Source organism: Gigantopelta aegis, chromosome 1, assembly GCF_016097555.1.
Source record: "Gigantopelta aegis isolate Gae_Host chromosome 1, Gae_host_genome, whole genome shotgun sequence".
Lineage (NCBI taxonomy): Eukaryota > Metazoa > Mollusca > Gastropoda > Neomphalida > Peltospiridae > Gigantopelta > Gigantopelta aegis.
This window is the reverse complement of record NC_054699.1, coordinates 33,285,967-33,304,400: the sequence shown is the minus strand read 5'-3', so window position 1 is coordinate 33,304,400 and position 18,434 is coordinate 33,285,967. Positions and strand designations below refer to the sequence as shown.

General features: G+C 40.8%; 1 protein-coding gene across 1 annotated transcript in view; it reads left to right on the top strand.

Annotated features, from left to right (window-relative positions):
- Positions 1–1,750: 1,750 nt before the first annotated feature.
- LOC121376456 (UDP-glucose:glycoprotein glucosyltransferase 1-like) overlaps positions 1,751–18,434 on the top strand; it is a 96,451-nt gene continuing 79,767 nt past the window's right edge. The window contains exons 1-7 of the mRNA XM_041504366.1: positions 1,751–1,768; positions 4,717–4,853; positions 6,624–6,709; positions 7,569–7,699; positions 8,839–8,951; positions 11,139–11,313; positions 11,761–11,857. Of these exons, the coding sequence (XP_041360300.1) occupies positions 1,751–1,768; positions 4,717–4,853; positions 6,624–6,709; positions 7,569–7,699; positions 8,839–8,951; positions 11,139–11,313; positions 11,761–11,857 (757 nt within the window). The remainder of the gene's footprint in view (positions 1,769–4,716; positions 4,854–6,623; positions 6,710–7,568; positions 7,700–8,838; positions 8,952–11,138; positions 11,314–11,760; positions 11,858–18,434) is intronic.

Sequence of the window (18,434 nt, the reverse complement as noted above, 5' to 3'; positions counted from 1 at the left end):
CCCACAGACAGGATAGCACATAACACAGCCTACCAGCCGTGGTGCACTGGCTGAAACGAGAAATATCCCAATAGGCCCACCGACGGGGATCGATCCCACACCGACCGCGCATCAAGCGAGCGCTTTACCACTGGGCTACGTCCCGCTCCCTTCACTAAGAAATTAAAGCAGAAATGACACGGTACGCGTCGTTAGAATCTACCATTTATCTCACAACGAGTTGTTTAAAAATGTATCTAACCAGCGAAAGCGAGTTTGATACATTTTTTAAACAACGAGTTGTGAGATAAATGGTATCTAACAGACACGAATGTATTATTCTGTTTCTTATATATCATTAAAAAAACAGGTTTTAAGCACATTTTAACATCTTTTTCGACTAAAAGCTATTTACAGCCGTTGCACTTGTAGCTAACTAATTACGCTCCACAAACACATGATTGTCTAGTTAACTATACATCACAGTGTAATCTATTTCCGCCGTGTTGTTTTTCATTGGATGCATGGCACTGGTGATCTGGTCATTATCTAGGAGCAGCCAGTCGTGAAATTGTTAACACATGTACGTGTGTTAACAACCCATGTGTTATCCAAAATAACGCATGATGTTCTCACCAACGGGTGTGTAAGAAAGTTATATTCATAGGCGTCGGAAGCACTTCCCTCTTCCCTTTCCTTAACTAGAAAATTGAGTTGGCTTGAAAAAGTTAAAGTTTGTTTTGTTTAACGACACCACTAGAGCACACTGATTTATTAATCATCAGCTATTGGATGTCACCCGCTACATTTTTCCATTAGTAGCAAGGGATCTTTTATATGCACCATCCTACAGTTGGGTAAGGACAGCACATGCCTCGGCATTTGATATGGATGCATACATGTATGCGTTATTCCTCAGTTGAAAGTTATATTAAATCTCCCGGTCCTCCTCTAAAATTGAAGCATGTTTTGCATGTGACTATGTTGGTCACAAAACGATAATTATTATGTACTCCACTGCTGTCATAACTTCTACCTTTATTTATATTATAAATACTCCCCCCCCCCCCCCCCCCCCCCCCCCCCCCCCAACTTTTAAATTTAGCCCTGCCTAATTCCAGACAAAACAGTAGCCTAAATATCTTCTCTACGGTCGTGTTTTTCGAATTTAAGTCCGGGTCTATAATACGGGAAATCCCGGTACGAGTGTAGCTGATTGCATAGAAACCAATGCAAGCGTAATGTTGTCTTGTCACAGTCGGCTATTCTCGCACGAGACACTCGTATCGTGTTGCGTCGCCTTAATTCAGCATGTCGACGACTGTTGTAGTCTGAGGTTTGATTCGTGAAAGTAGCCGAATAAGTCCGAATGCACTGCCATCTAATATCGTTTTACACGTCACGATGTTTTGCAGTATGGGGTTGGGTGTAAGTTTGTTTTTTTAGTAACCTACACCGTCTCGTACTGAGGGAATTGAGTTATGAAGTAGCATGCATTCGAGGCTAGATACCAAAGAAACCGTAATCGGTCGAGATGTTCAGAATGATAGCAGACGACCTTTCTGCGGGAATGAAGTATTAATTATACATTATTTAAATGAATGAATAAAAAGCGCAATTAATCATTGGCTGAACATCTAACAGTTGACTTGTTTTAGTCCAATAAAGACTACAATTATTTGGGTAGAGTATTTAGTTGGACTACCTAAGTCTTTATTTTTATCCAATCAAAACTAACCACATCATACGAGGCGCTATTCGAAGCTACAATATGTCTGCGTCCATGAAAGTAAGTCGTGGAATTGTGTATATATAAATCAAATGGATATTTTAGTGTCCTTTATTAGCTTACCTTTCAACAAATAACAAAGTATTGTCCTTTGTTTTAGTAGTACTAATTTCAAATCCCGAATTTAGCTACAATTATCCACTGACTAAAACTTGTAACATGTTTTAAGAAACATGCCATAAATTTAATCGATGTAAATCGCCCAAACACAAATTGGCACTGTTAAACACATTATTATTATACATGCAGGATCACCACGTGTCACATACTGGCAGTCATAATGACAGGAAAAATTGTACACTGATTTAGAGCTGTTGTTACCAATCAACTAATGAGGCTGAGCATGAGTGACAGTGTTCTCCTTTACGCCCTCCTTTCACGTTCTCCGCCCTCCTTTATTTTTCTGCGCCACTCTTTATTTTCCAGTACTCTACTATATTTTATTTTACAGAACCTATCTCCATTATTTCCAAATGCACACTTTTTTCCACACATAAAAAAAACAACGATCAGTCTGCACACTGGACATCAAAGGAAACAAGCCACGTTGTGTACAAAAAAGCAAATGACGAAACCTTTACGACAGTTACCTTAACGTAATTTAACAGTATTTTTAACAGCCTCTATTTTGTCCCATACCTGTATCCATTTGTATGTTTAATGCACACAATAAAAGTTATAGTTTATTTGAGCAATCGCTGCAATGAAAACATTTTTATTTTTTACGGATTCGGCAATCTCCGATTGAAACACCCCCCCACCACCACACTATTTTTTCGCCAAAATCGTCACGTGATCAAAACGGTCATTCTGTTTTTTTTTTTCCACTAACTATCGTCTAATATTTTGTCCTGAATTGCCGATATAATTAGTTGTAACTGATGATTTTTACTTTCTGTCATTTCTGTTTATTCAGCAGTTCTTATAAAATATTGTAAACTTTTCATTTTGATGGGATATCACCGCTTATAAAAACAATGGAAGTTGTAGTGTTTAACATTAAAATCATTTATCTTGGGTGCCAAATAATATATATGTACACCACCTTTGCAAAAACGAAACTACATTTTGTCAGCTGGCGATAATATTTTATCACAGCGATCGATTCATTCGAAGATGGAAATAACAAAAAATGTATTCGACATTAGAGGATCACTTTACAAATATCTTTATTGTTTTTCGTATATCTTGAAATCTTTATTAAAATAATAATATTAAAACTTTGATCGGATCAGCAAAACCGGAACTGCCAATGATTGTCAGACTGATAACATTTTCAGTTCAATTAAAAGAGGAGTCGCCTTGTATTTCGTATAAACGTGTTTGCACTTTTTTGTTGGCAAAATAAGGAGTATGTCTTTCCACAAAGTCTACCAACACACAACAATATGGCAACCATGCTCCCCCCCCCCCTCCCTTTTTTTTTTTTTTTGCTTTTGGTTGTTGTTTTTTTGAAGGGTGGTGCCGTGCAGCCGCCCTCCTTTAATTTTCACCCAGCGAGAACACTGATTGAAGAAATATTTCTGTATTTACCCTTGCCATACCAGGTCCAAGACAATCGTTTGTTAAATATTTGACCATGATTTACCCTAAACCTTGTATCTACAGAATGAGTTTAGGCTAGCCCAAGCACTCTAGCAAGCTAGTGTAGTGGGTTTGTAAATTCCACTAGCACACCAACAAAATGTGCACTAGCCCAAATTATAACACACTTTATATAAGACTGAAAAACAATGTGTCAAGGAACCCAACCCCTTTAGTACCTAAAACCCCCAAAATGGCGGACCTGTTTTCTTCTCTCTTTTTTTTTATGTACATGAGTATACACATTTTTATTTTTTTTAATTTTTTTTGAGTATTATTATTATTAGTCCACTACCCCTGTGTTAAAAAGCCCTGGGTGTTGGGCTAGAGGATTTGTCGAACTCTGGGACAGTTATCACATTCTCTAACTGTTGGAAGTCTACCAATCTATATTGATCAATATTGTGCAATCTCTGCCTACCAAACAGTAGTCAAAGATTCCTGCTCTAATACAACAACAATCCTATGTTTGACGTTAAATACCTTTACGTCAATTATTTTCGAGTTCCCAGACAACAGATGTTTCACATAGTAATCACTAATACACACACTACAAGAAGAAACCTGTCGGCAACTACATATTTAACCAGAACATTATTGAAAAGGGGTGCAGTCAGGTTTTTTCATATAGTGTGTATTACTGTTAATGATTAATATGTGCTTTTTTTTTTTCAAGGAACTAAAAAATTATAATATGGAAAACTTAAGATTTTGGGTTGTAAACATACATCTATAGTACATGTCCAGGAGTGTCGGAAGTAATTAAAAGTTATTAAAAGCGATGTATATGATGAGATCTATAAGGAGCAGGTCAACTTGCCCCCTAACCAAATCACCTCCTTCCAACTTGCCCCAGCCGTTGGTCAACTCGCCCCACACTGTTTAGTCAACTCATATCGTTACTGTTTTATTAATTAAATATAACAATAGTTTAAGCTATATAATGTGCATTAAATATTGTTGAATATGCACATCAGTCACAAGTCCAAAAGCCTTCCCTGATCATTCCTTTAGTTCATTGTAATTGATTATTGGATCTCCTCAATATAAAACCATTTAATAAGTGATCGTAATACTGCAGTTTCACATATTAATAAATAAAATGACACCAAAGTTGTAGACGTCCATTTTTAATTTCATCACAATTATTTACGTACAGTAAAGTTTGGTGTGAGTTGTCCAAAAACGGGCGAGTTGACCACACACTGCTCAAGCCGAGTTGACCAGCATTCGACCTATACTATGTGAGCGCCATAGGAAGAGAAAAAACATTCCTGGCCCAAAACGTGGTATGGCCGTACCGCTTCCGACGCCCCTGATGTCTAAGATTGATGAGAATATTGAAATACTTTGCAATGTTTCAGATGCGGTTATCACATATCCTGAGACTGGTTCTGTTTGGCCTGATTACCCACAGCTGTTACGTACAAGCGAAGTCAAAGCATGTTGCCATCTCTCTGGATGCAAAATGGTCCTCAACACCTCTCCTCTTGGAAGCAAGGTTAGTTTTAGGCTGTTTAATATATGACCTACATGTACATTGAATTGTTCAATAGTTAAGCTGCCCTCTAAAATTCAGTAGCACGTTGATGCATTTGGTCACAATATCTTCTTAACATTTTCTTAGTCATCACAATTTTTTGGAATTTATCAATGTACAAAAGTCACCAATTGTATAAAATTGTGTACCGCGTAGCATATAACAGGAAGTTTGTTTTGTTTAACGACACCACTAGACCACGTTGATTTATTAGTCATCGGCTATTGGATGTGAAACATGGTCATTTTGACACCGTCATAGATAGGAAACCCGCTACATTTTCCATTAGTAGCAAGGGATCTTTTATATCCCACAGACAGGATAGCACATACCACAGTCTTTAATATACCAGTCGTGGTGCACTGGGTGTGACGAGAAATAGCCCAATAGGCCCACTTGACAGGAATTGATCCAGGGCTTCTAGATTATGCCATGCCCGACGGTTAGTGAATTTTTTTTTTCAAATGTTGCAGTTAAGTCTATTTTATAAATATGAATATACTGCCCACCCCCCCCCCCCCCCCCCAATGTTAGTGTTTTTAAGCTCTATCTCCCTCTTTAGGTGACGTATCTGATTATTACTATTATTTAGTAAAATTGTATTAAAGTAAAGTAGGGCTAGTGATTTTTTAATCGTGGCTAGTAAAAGTTTTAAATCACTGATCCCATGGTTAGTGGATTTGATAAAAAAAATTAGAAGGCGTGCGATCTCAAACTGACCGCACATCAAGCGAACTCTTTTCCACTGGGCTACGTCCTGCCCCGCATATAACAAAGTAATTTTATACTAAATTTATGATTGTTGGACATTTACACTTACAGTTTGATCAATTCACAAGGAATAAAAACCAGTTCTTGTAGTTCCTTTCATCCTTGTTATAGACTATAGTCTGGCAATGTTTCTCCCAGGATTTTTGTTCAGAGGGTTGACAAAATAGTTTGACGTTAACTGAGCCCCCAAAGGGCGCGAAAATGCTAGGGGAGTTCGGGGCATGCTTCCCAGTAATGTTTTTTTAAATTTCCAGTTGTTTTTAGATGCATTATGGAATACATGAGGGTGTCATGTAGGGTACACTTATAGAAGGAGATATTTTAAGGTAGATTTTAATAATAATGTTTATTATTATTAAATATTCTGTAATGCAATTTACCATTTTCTACAATGATGTATTTTTTTTGCATTTTATCAAACGATAACACAAGCCATAGAATGTTTTGGAATCTTTTGTTTCCATCCATGTTCATAGTATTTTAGCACATCACAGAACCAGGGGTCCATTACACATGATATTTAACGTAATCCGTCATGATTACTGAAAACCCCCAGTTTCCCATGGAAATGAAAACATGTCTTTCCCCTGACATTTGAAATCACGTGGCTTGATATCATTGGGGTTTTCTATTGACATCATCCGTTATGAATTGGTCAGTTCTAGCCAGTACACCACGACTGGTATATCAAAGGCCATGGTATGTGCTATCTTGTCTGTGGAATGGTGCATATAAAAGATGCCCTGTTACTAATGGAAAAATATAGCGGGTTTCCTCTCTATTACTGTCAAAATTACCATATGTTTGACATCCAATAGCCAGTGATTAATAAATCAATGTGCTCTAGAGACGTCGTTAAACAAAACAAACAAAACCGTTAAGAATTGAGTAACTGATATACGTGTAACAACAGAATGTTTGTGATTATTTAAACATATTTTTTATGTTTGTATTTTTCAGTGAATTTTTGGCACAAGAATCCAGTGATTATTTTTGGACTTTTGTCCAAGATATTTCCAATCTAAATCCAAATGGTCTACATGGAGGTAAGAAAACTGGACTATTATTAATTAGTCTAATGCATGCAGAGCTTGTGTTTTAAGAAGAGCGATTAGTCGCACCTGCCATTACCTGTCATGAAATTAAAATTATAACTTATGATCAATAATGACATTTTGTTTCCTACACTAGCATAATAGTCCTATATCTGTAATTGTGTACTTGTCATTGATTATAATGTGTGTGTATGCAGGGCTTCTGAAAAAAATTCAAAATCCATTGGCCATGGGATCAGTGATTTAAAAGATTTACTAGCCACGATTAAATATTCACTAGCCCTACTTTACTTAAAGTTGATACAATTTTACTAAATAATAGTACAAATCGGATATGTCGCCTAAAGATGGAGATAGTGCTTAAACGCACTAACATTGGAGGTTGGGGTGGGGTCAGGATATTCATATTTACAAAATGGACGTAACTGCAACATTTGACAATTTTGTTTTTCACTAGCCACCGGGCATGACAATAATAGTTATTTACTAGCCCAGAAACTCTTTGGATGTATGGAAATGGATAATCTAAACAATAAAATCTCAGTAATGTATGATTTCAGTTATTAAAAAAGACTCTTTAATAGTGAAAAATATGCCATAGTGTTTAAAAACTAGGATCTGTCGCTTTAATGTAAGTCCGTAACATACATGCATTTCATGAACTTGCTTGTAAAAACTGTTTACTTGTGTGTAATTTGAAGAGCAGATTGAGTAACAAAATTAACTGATATAATATTACTGTGCTTAATGTTTTGACAGGAATGCAAAGAGGAAAATGATATAATAAGTTTTTGAGACAAGTTTACCAATTACAAGTCTATTTAACTTTAATGGTGTATTTTATTTTCAGAAACAGACCAGTCCATTTACAACACAATTTTGAAGTATGCTTCGAGAGTTCTCTCCCCTGTGCAAATGAATTTGCTTAAATTCTCGCTTTCTCTCAGGATGTACTCGCCAACTGTACAGATGTTTCAACAGGTACGTTTTTAAATGTCCTTACTTTGCAGGTGTAATTTTGTTATTTGATTATTGTATGTTTTGTGAAAAAAAACCCACTCATTTCGTTGGGTACTTGCATTTGTTGATTAAGAAAGAAGTATCCTAAATTTATATTGTATGTTTACAAGTATTATATTTTTTGTTGTGTTCTTAAATTTGTTGACTGGACTAAACCACGAATCACATGGAAAAAGACCATCATAAACAATAGTGATTTTATAGTATATTATAAAGATTACAAAACACTTATTTCAAATAATAATTGAACAGGTACAGGGCTTTAGATTCCTGCATCAAAATCGAGGCAATAAACATTGTACCAAAAATACATATGCCCAAAAATAATCACTCCCAAATTAAGTACAAACATGTTGACCTCAAAATATTTAGTCTCAAAACCACTGAAGTGTTAAGTTTAATTAGATTAAAATAGCTTGAAATGCATTTCTGAATATTAACAACTACAGCAGCTGTTAATGATGGTCAAGGAACATTTTGTTTTCAAAATCTTGATTAGCGAGCGATATTTATAGACAATTAAAAAATGATTAGCAACTACTGTTTAATGTTTTATAATTGTGTAACAATCTCTAAAACTTGTGTACCGAATTGTGACATGATAGTGAACAAAATGTTTCCTGACAGTACTGAACTAAAACGACCTTCCTGCACTTACAAAAGACAAAAATCCCTGTTGTGCTCAAGTAGCGGGACGTAACCTAGTGGTACAGTGTTCGCTTTATGCGCGGTCAGTGTGGGATCGATCCCCGTTGGTGGGCCCATTAGGCTGTTTCTCGTTCCAGCCAGTACACTGGTATATCAAAGGCCATCGTATGTACTACCCTGTCTGTGGGATGGTGCATATAAAAGATCCCTTGCTGCTAATCGAAAAGAGTAGCCCATGAAGTGGCGACATCGGGTTTCCTCCCTCAATATCTGTGTGGTCCTTAACCATATGTCTGATGCCATATAACCGTAAATAAAATGTGTTGAGTGCATTGTTAAATAAAACATTTTCTTTCTTCCTTCCGTTGTGCCCAAATTAGTGAGATCTAAAGCCCTGATGTATATATAAGCCCGTGTGTAATGACCAACTGTAACAAATGTTTTGTTTGTAGATTGCAGAAGACGACGATGTCCCGGAGAAGTGTGGTTCATTCATCAGTGTTCATGGAGAAATCACCTGTGATCCACACAAGCTCTCCAGTTTGGTGCAGACTGCTAAAGACAGGTAGGTTGTCACATCACAAAAGAACTTCATTATTTAAGAATGGTCTGTTATTTCTTTTACGTTCATCGGGGTATGAAAAAAAAAATCATCCGCACACTGTGTGAATCAGCGAAGCCGTTCTCATATAAGTTTGCAGATAATTGTTTTTATTCATACCCAGATGAACGTAAAAGAAATAACAGACAATACTTATAATTAAATCAGAATCATGCTTGCTAATAATAACACTAATTAAAAAACTTCATACTGTATTATGATTTGTTTTTGGTTCATAAACAATAGTGCTCAGTAAGAAAGGTTGCCCATATAAAATGATATGACATTCCCTGACGTAGTAATTTTTACGTTCATCGAGAAATTAACAAACTCCCATTGCTACGTCTGGATCACTGGGATGATGTTATGTTGTAATGAATGTAACAGAAATTTAATTATAGTCATTTATATTAAGTATATATTATTTTTTGCAGAAATTATAAAGTGACAAATTTGAACAAACTTTTATTAGCTAAATATCTAAATAGATGAAAATAAGAAATTGGGTAATTTGGCTATTGGCAGGGCGAGTCCTCATGATTATGATATATGTGTTTAATAGCTGACAAAAGCCTTTTTGGAAAAAATTGGCAGTTTTTAGCCTGCGTACAGTAATTTTAAACCAGTAATTTTTGGAACCAATGAACACAAAGTTAAAAACCAAAAATTATCCCATCAACCAATATCATTAATTTTTACCCAGTTGAAAAAATCTGCCATCAGTGAAGTTAATGGACTATGGCAGTTCATATTGTAGATACCACATTTGTTTTTGGTAAGTACTGCTGTTAAGTTGATCCCACAAACTACAATGTACCAGTTGTGTTGCACTTGTTGGGACAGTGGGGGCTGGATTTAACTCAGTCAGTTGAACGCTCGCTTGACAGTGTTTCTCACAGAAATAAATTTTTGGGTATGGTACTATGGAATTGAATGCAACCACAGTCAACAGGGAATATGGAGGGGGGGGGGGTGCCTCCCCCAGAAAGAAAATGGGTTACTGCCCTGCTACATGATACGAGTGACTCGTACGAGTCACTCTGATTGCAACGCCAACAAGCAAATCGTAACGTGTGGCATGTCATACGATTGAATCGGCCCGAGTCACTCTTACGAGTCGTAGTTTAGAACCTGTTCTATTTCCATATGATTGACAAGTACCGTGTGGTAACACATCCGATCAACTCGTGCGATTGACTTGTATGAGTGACTCAGTCCGATTCTATCGTAAAGTGTAGCAGGCCCTTTAGGGTTAAGAAAATTATATAGTAATTAATTTATATAGTATTTAATTTTTTCAAAATGTTAACATTTTTGGGTATGGCGCCATATCCGTTTTACCCTCTGGCAGAAACCCTGCTTGAGGTGCTTGTGTTACAGGATTGATCCACATCAGTGAATCCATTCAACTGATTAGTTTTTTTCTCGTTCCAACCAGTGCACCACAACTGGTCAAAGGCCGTGGTATGTGCTTTCATGTCTGTGGGAAAGTGCATATAAAAGATCCCTTCCTACATTAGGAAAATTGTAGCTGGTTTCCTCTGAGACTGATGAATATGAGTCAGAATTACCAAATGTTTGACATCCAGTAGCCGATGATTAATTAATCAGTGTGTTCTAGTGGTATCGTTAAACAAAACAAACTTTAAATGTTTGTTGAGACACAAAAAGTTCAATCACAATGGTCTACTAAGGGGATTTAATCCTACAGGGCTTCTAGATTATGTTAGCCCACTCCCATGGCTAGTGTTGGGCTAGTAAATAACTATTATTGCGATGCCCGATGGCTAGTGAATTATTTTTAGGTCCAATATTGCAGTTACATCTGTTTTGTAAATATGAATATCCTGCCCTCACCACACCTCCCATTGTTAGTGTTTTTGAGCTCTATCTCCCCCTTTAGGTGACATATCCAACTATTACTATTATTTAGTAAAACTATTAACTTAAAGTAAAGTAGGGCTAGTGAATTTTTAAACGTGGCTAGTAAATTTTTGAAAGCACTGATCCCATGGCTAGTGGATTTTATTAAAATTCTAGAAGCCCTGTCCTCTGATCCAAACATCCAGGGTGAGTGCTCAGATCCTGCCTCTTATATTCTCAGAAAGAGTGCAGTGGAGATATTTTCCCAACCTACGTATCTCATTTCAGACCAAAGCCGGCAGTATACAAGTTTGATCACTTTTTTCCTGGAGCTGTATCTGACGATGTGATAGTGATTTTGTACGCTGAGCTAGGAACCGCCAGTTTTACACAGTTTCATGCAACGCTGGCCAAGATGACCGGCAACAAGGAAATTACGTACATATTGAGACATTTTATACAGGTACTTGCTTTCATAGAAGTGGGCCACTTGTGTTATTTTTTATTGCATATTAAGTAAAAAATATGTCGTTCTCAGTTTTAATCTTTTTCATGAGTGTTCAAACATATGGTTTTTTTTATCTCCATCCCCCATTTAAAAGTGTACCAGTACATCAAACATGTTGAGTTTTTAAACATTATTGTTATAAATGATTTTTGTTTTTTAAAACAAGTTTATGCTAGTATTAACTTCCTTGAGCAAGTTTCAGAGATCGCTACACAATATTAAAACATTAAACAATAGTTGCTAATCAATTTTCATTTGACTAGAAATATTGCTAATCAAGATTTTAAAACCAAATGAAAATGTTGATAGTTGTGAATGTCCCCTAATATATAAAACAAATAATGAAAACATTTGTTCAGATAAATGTCCAAAGTAGCCAGTGCCGTGTTTGTTTTTCAACAGAATCCGAGTCCGAAGAAGGCACGATTGTCTGGATATGGGATTGAACTGGCTATAAAGAGTACAGAGTACAAGGCCAAGGATGACACCAAAGTTGAAGGTTAGAAATGTTGTGGCATGATATGTCACAGTTTGTCCGGGACAAGTGGTTTTGGGTTCTGGACATTTAAATTAATTTAGCAACGTATCCAACAAACCAACTGTAAATTACAATATATTGATAAAACAGTATTGTATAAATTAATGTAATGTTCACTGTTGTATATTTGACAGTTTTGTTTTAATGGAGTGCATGTCTTTTGTTGTAATGGAGTGCTTTGTTTTAATGGAGTGCATTTTCTATAGACATTACCTGTCCTCAAACAAGGGCACCTCCTCCCCACGCAAGTGGTCTGGTCCGAACATCCCAACAGCCAATGGGATGGCCTAAATTCTTCTACTGCATACTGCTCTCTAGTTCCGGTCACATGACTGTAACTTCCTTCTTTTTCTCTTCGCTAAAGGGTCTGGACATCCTTTTGCTTGGCTCTGTTTGGAGTCAACTTTTTTATAAGACCTTTGATTTTGTATTCGTGTTTGGGTGAAATGTTTTTCACCTTCGTTTTCGTTAGCTTTCGTATGTTTTTTCGCGTATTTCGCTTGACTTTCAAAGCGTTTAATTACATGAAATGTTGTTTCTATTGCCGGTTGTCGTGTCGGACGCCATTTGCAAAATGGCGTCTTTGTTGACTGGCTTTGTGTTTGGGTGAAATGTTTTTCACCTTAATTTTCGTTAGCTTTCGTATGTCTTTCGCGTATTTCGCTTGACTTGCCAAGTGTTAATTACATGAAATGTTGTTATATCGCCGGTTGTCGTGTCGGACGCCATTATTTACCGGCTTTGTGTTTGTGTTATGGTTAGTTTTTCTTTCTTTTCACAGATTGAAAAATTACTATTATCATATCTGATAATGTTCAGCGACTAGTTCGAGTGTGTTTACGTTGCAAGAAGTTTACTGCCGGCGGCGACCCACACGACTTATGTCCAGGTTGTCGTGTTCCGTGTGGCCTCACTTCAAGATGCGACCATTTGTTCGGGCTTGTCTGATGTCGAGTTCGCGGCTTACCTGAAGGTGGTGTCAGTGAGGACCAAGAAGGTGGAATCTTCGCCTTCGATTGCTGACTCCGTGGCAGAAGTGTTACGTTCAATTCTACCGACCATGCTGAAAGAAACAATGGCGGCCTTACCCAAACTGGCGGGTTCGGGGTCAGGTCCTGTTCCAGTCCCCTCTTCAGGGGGTGCGGCTTCTTCAGCTCCACCGATACCTAAGACTTCGGATGACAGGCCTGCGGTCTCTACGCAGCCCTCTAAGAAGCCGGCTCATTCAGATAGACGCTCCACGGATTACAAGGCTCACCGATCTTCGGCGGGGAAGTCCTCTTCGGCGCATCGGAGCCGGGACCGTAGCCGCTCCACACGACCTGTACGGCTCCCTACGGGTTCCACAGATCGTCAGCGCCAACCTTCAGTTGATGTGGCTTCCAAGGCCTCCAAGGGATCTACACGGGACCATCCACGGTCCGGTTTAATCGGCGGCTTCCATTACGGTACATCGATTGGCCTGTGCTCGAGTTCTACGAGACTTTGGTGATGAAGCGCCTGCGGCATCTGTCATTGAAGAGCCCGACTCTACGGACCATATGACTATGAGGGATTGCTTGGCGGCCGTCTACGACATGTTGCCGTCCTTGCCACATCCAACGACGATGTGGTCATCCGTTCCTTGGTATCCACACGGGACCGCCCACGGTCCGGTTCTCCGGTATCTCCATCGGGCCATGACCAGAGCGACTGGCCTGTTCACGGGTGCTACGTGACTTTTCTGATGATGTATCAGTTTTTGCGGTGCTGGAAGATCTGGATGCGGCGGAACACCTGTCACTGAGGGACTGTCTGGCTGTCATATCTGATATGCTACCGCCTCTGGCCCATCCACCGGTTTCAGCCAAGAAGGGTCCGGTTTCGATGATCGCCACGGAGGTTCCACCGGCAGATGTCGGCATTCGATCGTTGGCTGCCATAGGCCCCCATCGGTTTACACGGCTACCAGTAACCGGCCCGTGCGGATCGTTGTTCCAGCAAGCAGACGGAGCCCTGTAACGAACTGGAAGATTGCGTCATCGGCTCACTGTTCGGTACCGTCGTCCCGTGATCGATTGAAGTGGTGCAGCGTCCAGGGTTCCACCGGCTCCTGTCGGTCCGTGTACATCGTACCGTCCACACCAGTCGGCAGCTGATTCGGCGTTCAGGGTTTACACCGGCTCCTGACGGGACCGTCCACGGTCCGTGTTTCCGATTGCAGCCAGTACATTGGATCGAAGTGTCTGTGCCAGGTTACTGACCGATTTTCCAGATGATGCGTCGGCACCTTCCGTTATAGAAAATCCGGACGCAGTGACCCACATGGCTGTGACTGATTGTCTCGCTGCGGTGTATATGCTTTGGTCATTGCACAGTCCACTGGCACCATTCTACAAGGTTTCCGTTTGAGGACTGATCCGATGTCGAGGTTTACTTGAGTAGACTTCGTTTGTGCCGTTCCCCATTCGTCACAACGAACGTATCCCGTCTTCAACCTATCCTTCAACGGTGTGGCGCCGGCCTTGGATGACGCTGTTTCCGGCGGGACCATACGTCTTCCTAGAACTTACAGATTGGCACGTCCTGTCGATGGCTTCAGTTCAGCGTACATGTTTGTACATGCTGTCCTATTTGATGTTATCCTGGTGACCATAACTCCTCATGTGCAGGATGCCAGAGGATATGCCTTGTTCTAGCCATCGACTTTGATGTTGGTCTACCTTATATCTTCCGTGACGTCGATGTGCACTACGATTGCACACTATCGTCAACCGACTTGCCTGAAGCGATTCATTCGACTTTCAGCACAAGCCGGTAATCTTGGCAGACCTGTGGTCTACATACGGCTGTTTGCCGTGAAGGGGTTCGACGTTACAAGCGTTCCGGGTTGGTGACGAAGACAGTCTACTGGTCCGGTCACTTGTGTTGAGATCCCGTGCACCGATATTCTCTTGTTCGAGGAAGGTTCAGCGACATTCGGCAGATCGTTCTCTATATCCGGTGGCGATGCAAGACAGTCGCTACTTCCGCTGGTTCCGGAAGTTATCCAGTTGCCATCACGTGGTACGAGGTTTTTACCGTCACCGTTTTCCTATGGTTCATTGCGGCTTATCAACTCACTGACGTTCACTGTTGTTACCGCAGAGTTCGTGACCGATGCTGTCTAGATGGTCTCTGCTGCTGTTTCGCACCGGGTGGTGTGACGGCCGTGGATTTTAGCCGGTTGCTGTTTTGCGGTGCTTCACTTCCAGGTATATCGGGCATATAGCGTAGCGAGTTGCTACGCTGTCTTGGATCTTGCCTGTATCACGGGATCGCTGTTTCCGATGTCTTGATTCCTGAATCACTCTATTACTGTTTCATGAAGTTTCATTGCAAGAGTAATTTTGACGTCGGCGCAACATTTGACGCTTAGAGGTCGCGGTATCCAGTTTGTTTCTGAATCCATGCATTCAGTACAATAACGCAGATTTGCTGATCCGGTTACCAGTCGCCTTGCAATCCAGTCCCTGTTGGTGGCTGTGGTTTCCAGATGAAGCTGATCTACACATCAACCTGTTGGAGATGTTGGCAGTTACAATGTCATCCTTCATTGGCGAGAGATGCTGTCAGGCACCTCTCTCATGGTAGCCACAGACAGTACCACCGCGGCGGCTTATATCAACCGTCAGGGCGGAACCCACTCCAGCAGTCTGCTGCAGTTGACTTATCATCTCTACAAGCTGGTCGACGAGATTCCGTTGCAACTTCGGGCTCGCCATATTCCAGGGGTTTCCAATGTACTAGCCGACACACTGTCTCGGCCGTCGTCTCCACAGCCGACGGAATGGATGCTCCATCCCGAAGCGTTTCGATGGGTGTGCAACAGACTTTGGACACCAAACATCGATCTCTTTGCCACACGATTCAACCATCAGCTGAGGGTTTACGTGTCTCCGGTGCCAGATCCGGAAGCTCTGGATCTCGACGCCTTGGCCATCAGCTGGGAACAGATGGACGCGTACGCTTTTCCTCCACCAATCCTCCTTCCAAGGGTGCTTCAGAGGTTTCAGCTGTACCATTGTCGCCTGTTGCTCATTGCTCCGACGTGGCCATCCAGGATGTGGTATCCAGATCTAATACGTCTTGCCGATCCACATCCTTTACCGCTGCCAGACTGGGATCATCTGTTGCTTTATCCCACGTCAAGACTATACCATCCACGTCCGCAGTTGTTCCAACTGCATGCGTGGACTTATCTCCAAGAGTTTGAGGAAGAAAGGTTTTTTCTTCACAGTCTACGGCAGCCATTTTGAAAGCTCACAGATCATCTACTACTGCGGCTTACAACGTCAGATGGCTTTGCTTTCACCGATGGTGTGTCCGGCAAAAACTCAAACCTCAGACGATCCAGATACCTCGTCTTGCTGATTTTTGCTGTATCGGCGGACCATTTTACAATTGAAGGGGTCTACCATTGCTGGGTACGTTTCGGCCATCGCTACTGTTCGTGATGTCGCTACTGGAACGAAGTTATTGGGTATTCCTGAGATCCATAAGATGATCAAAGGGTTTCGCCTTGATGATCAAGTACACCAGTTTCGGCCACTAAGATGGGACCTGAATCTGGTGTTACGATCGTTATCGACCGCACCTTATGAGCCGATCGAATCCTCTTCCCTGCAAGACTTGACGCGGAAGAAGGTGTTTTTACTCGGTTTTGCCACGGCTGCCCGTGTCTCAGAACTCCATGCTCTTGATGTAGACTTGGTACGTTTTCACCGAGATCGGCGTGCAGTCAACTTGGGGTTACTCATGAACTTTGTTGCAAAGAATCAGTTACCAGACCAAGCGCCTCATTCGTATGTTGTGCAGGCCCTCTCCTCTATCGTTGGTCCAGCGGACGTTGAGGACTTGGCGTTGTGCCCTGTCAGAGCACTGCACCAGTACATCGAGAGGACCAGATCTTTTCGACAACATCGAAAAAGACTTTTCCTTTCCTGTAACCAGAGTCGGTTGAGGAATATTACCAAAAACACGGTGGCCACCTGGATCCGGTCTTTTATCCTGACCGCCTATCAGGAGGAGGGTTTACCTGCTCCATCTGCTTCTAATCTGCATGAACTCCGTGCCTTGGCTGCCACGATGTCCCTGCACTGCAACACACCCATTCAGCACATTATCACTGGTTGTTTCTGGGCTATGGACTCCCATCTTCGCCAACTATTATCTGAGGGATATCTCCACAGAAGACGTTGAGGGGTTCCATCATCTGTGTCCGGTTGTTGCTGCACAGACTCTGTTGAATACAAGCTGTCCTCGTCACCATTGATGTCTGTCTGATTCTGGGCTGCATACTGAGATGTCCATCGAATCGACAGGTGAGGATTGCTTAGACTTTTGTTCTTTTGCACAGTTCACGTACTGGTGCCGGAACTTTTGTCTCGATAACCTTTACCCTGCACTGCATGTGGTTATTTGTTGTCGTTATTGAACTAACAGTTCTTTGGTGTACTAGACAGAAAACACTCGGGGGTCTTGTTCTGTTCAATGTTCTGACGGATGCACCTCATTAGGTTGTCGCTTGTTATTACAAAAATAACACTTCAATACGTGAGGGTTACCTAACACCTGCATCCCTGGTGGCTACGACTTCCCACCCTGTCAGAACCAGCATGAGATGTGGCAGCCGCCTCCTGATCCTTGTTCTGGGAGCCGTACCTGCCACTGCTGACGGATGCCACCATTCTGGTTGTTGTTACTAACATCACCTGCATTGGTCTGTGACGGGCATCCCTAGGAGGAGAGCTTACCAAGGTTGGCCTTATTCTTCCACTAGTCAGCCTCTTTCCGGTTGGAGAGTTATCACAAGCATCTACGGATCTCGGCACCCACCACCATCTGTTGAATGCTGCCCTTGTTTGAGGACAGGTAATGTCTATAGAAATGGAGAAAACTTGGAGTGTTTTCTCTTTTATAGATACATTACCTGTCCTCAAGATTTTATCCCACCCGGGCCTCCCCGCTTCCTGTTCTCTGTGTGATGCGCTCAGGGAAAAAGAAGGAAGTTACAGTCATGTGACCGGAACTAGAGAGCAGTATGCAGTAGAAGAATTTAGGCCATCCCATTGGCTGTTGGGATGTTTGGACCAGACCACTTGCGTGGGTGGGGAGGTGCCCTTGTTTGAGGACAGGTAATGTATCTATAAAAGAGAAAACACTCCAAGTTTTCTCCAGTCTTTTGTTTTAATGGAGTGCTGGTCTTTTGTTTTAATGGAGAGCATGTCTTGTAATGGAGTGCATGTCTTTTGTTGTAATGGAGTGCATGTTTTTTTGCCTAATAAGAGAATTCTTAAATATTACTTAACTCAAATACATTTCAGATGAGATGAGTTGAAATGGGTTACAATATAAATTCTCTCAGGACAGATAATCGATAATTCCTCATATCTCGTTAGTTATTCTCTCAATACCTGTTGTTGGCTTTTTTAATATAATAATTGTTTACCTGAGTGATCAGATCTGTACACTTAGAATATTGATTTCAATCAGTACAGACTACATGTGATTTACATAA